The sequence below is a fragment of the Etheostoma spectabile genome, chromosome 15 (genome assembly GCF_008692095.1).
Source record: "Etheostoma spectabile isolate EspeVRDwgs_2016 chromosome 15, UIUC_Espe_1.0, whole genome shotgun sequence".
Taxonomy (NCBI): Eukaryota; Metazoa; Chordata; class Actinopteri; order Perciformes; family Percidae; genus Etheostoma; species Etheostoma spectabile.
In genome coordinates, this window is record NC_045747.1 from 17,672,333 (window position 1) to 17,672,596 (window position 264).

A 264-nucleotide genomic window follows, 5' to 3' on the forward strand; every position below is an offset into this window, starting at 1 on the left:
GTGCAGGGTCTGCAGGATTGTCTGAAGGTTGAGATCAAAGAGGAAACAAGCCCAATAGACGTGGTTGTGGGACTTAGCAAGGTGCTTTATAAAGGTGGTGCTATAGGAAAGAGCATTGATTCACTCGTTGATACTGCCTCCGCTGTTAAGATGTTAAAAAGTGAAGATCTGATTGCAAGTGCTGGCAAAGTGGCAGTGCAGGAAGTAAAAGCATTACGTAACGTGCCCAGGGTGGCAGCAGATATCCCAGATATCGGACAGGCA

The 264-nt window shown here is 47.0% G+C and overlaps 1 protein-coding gene across 1 annotated transcript in view; it reads left to right on the forward strand.

Annotated features, from left to right (window-relative positions):
• Nucleotides 1-264, forward strand: part of LOC116703241 (uncharacterized) — a 3,754-nt gene that overhangs the window by 2,917 nt on the left and 573 nt on the right. Inside the window, 1 exon segment of the mRNA XM_032537879.1 lies at nt 1-264. This exon segment is cut by the window's left edge and continues 454 nt beyond it. Within this exon segment, the coding sequence (XP_032393770.1) occupies nt 1-264 (264 nt within the window).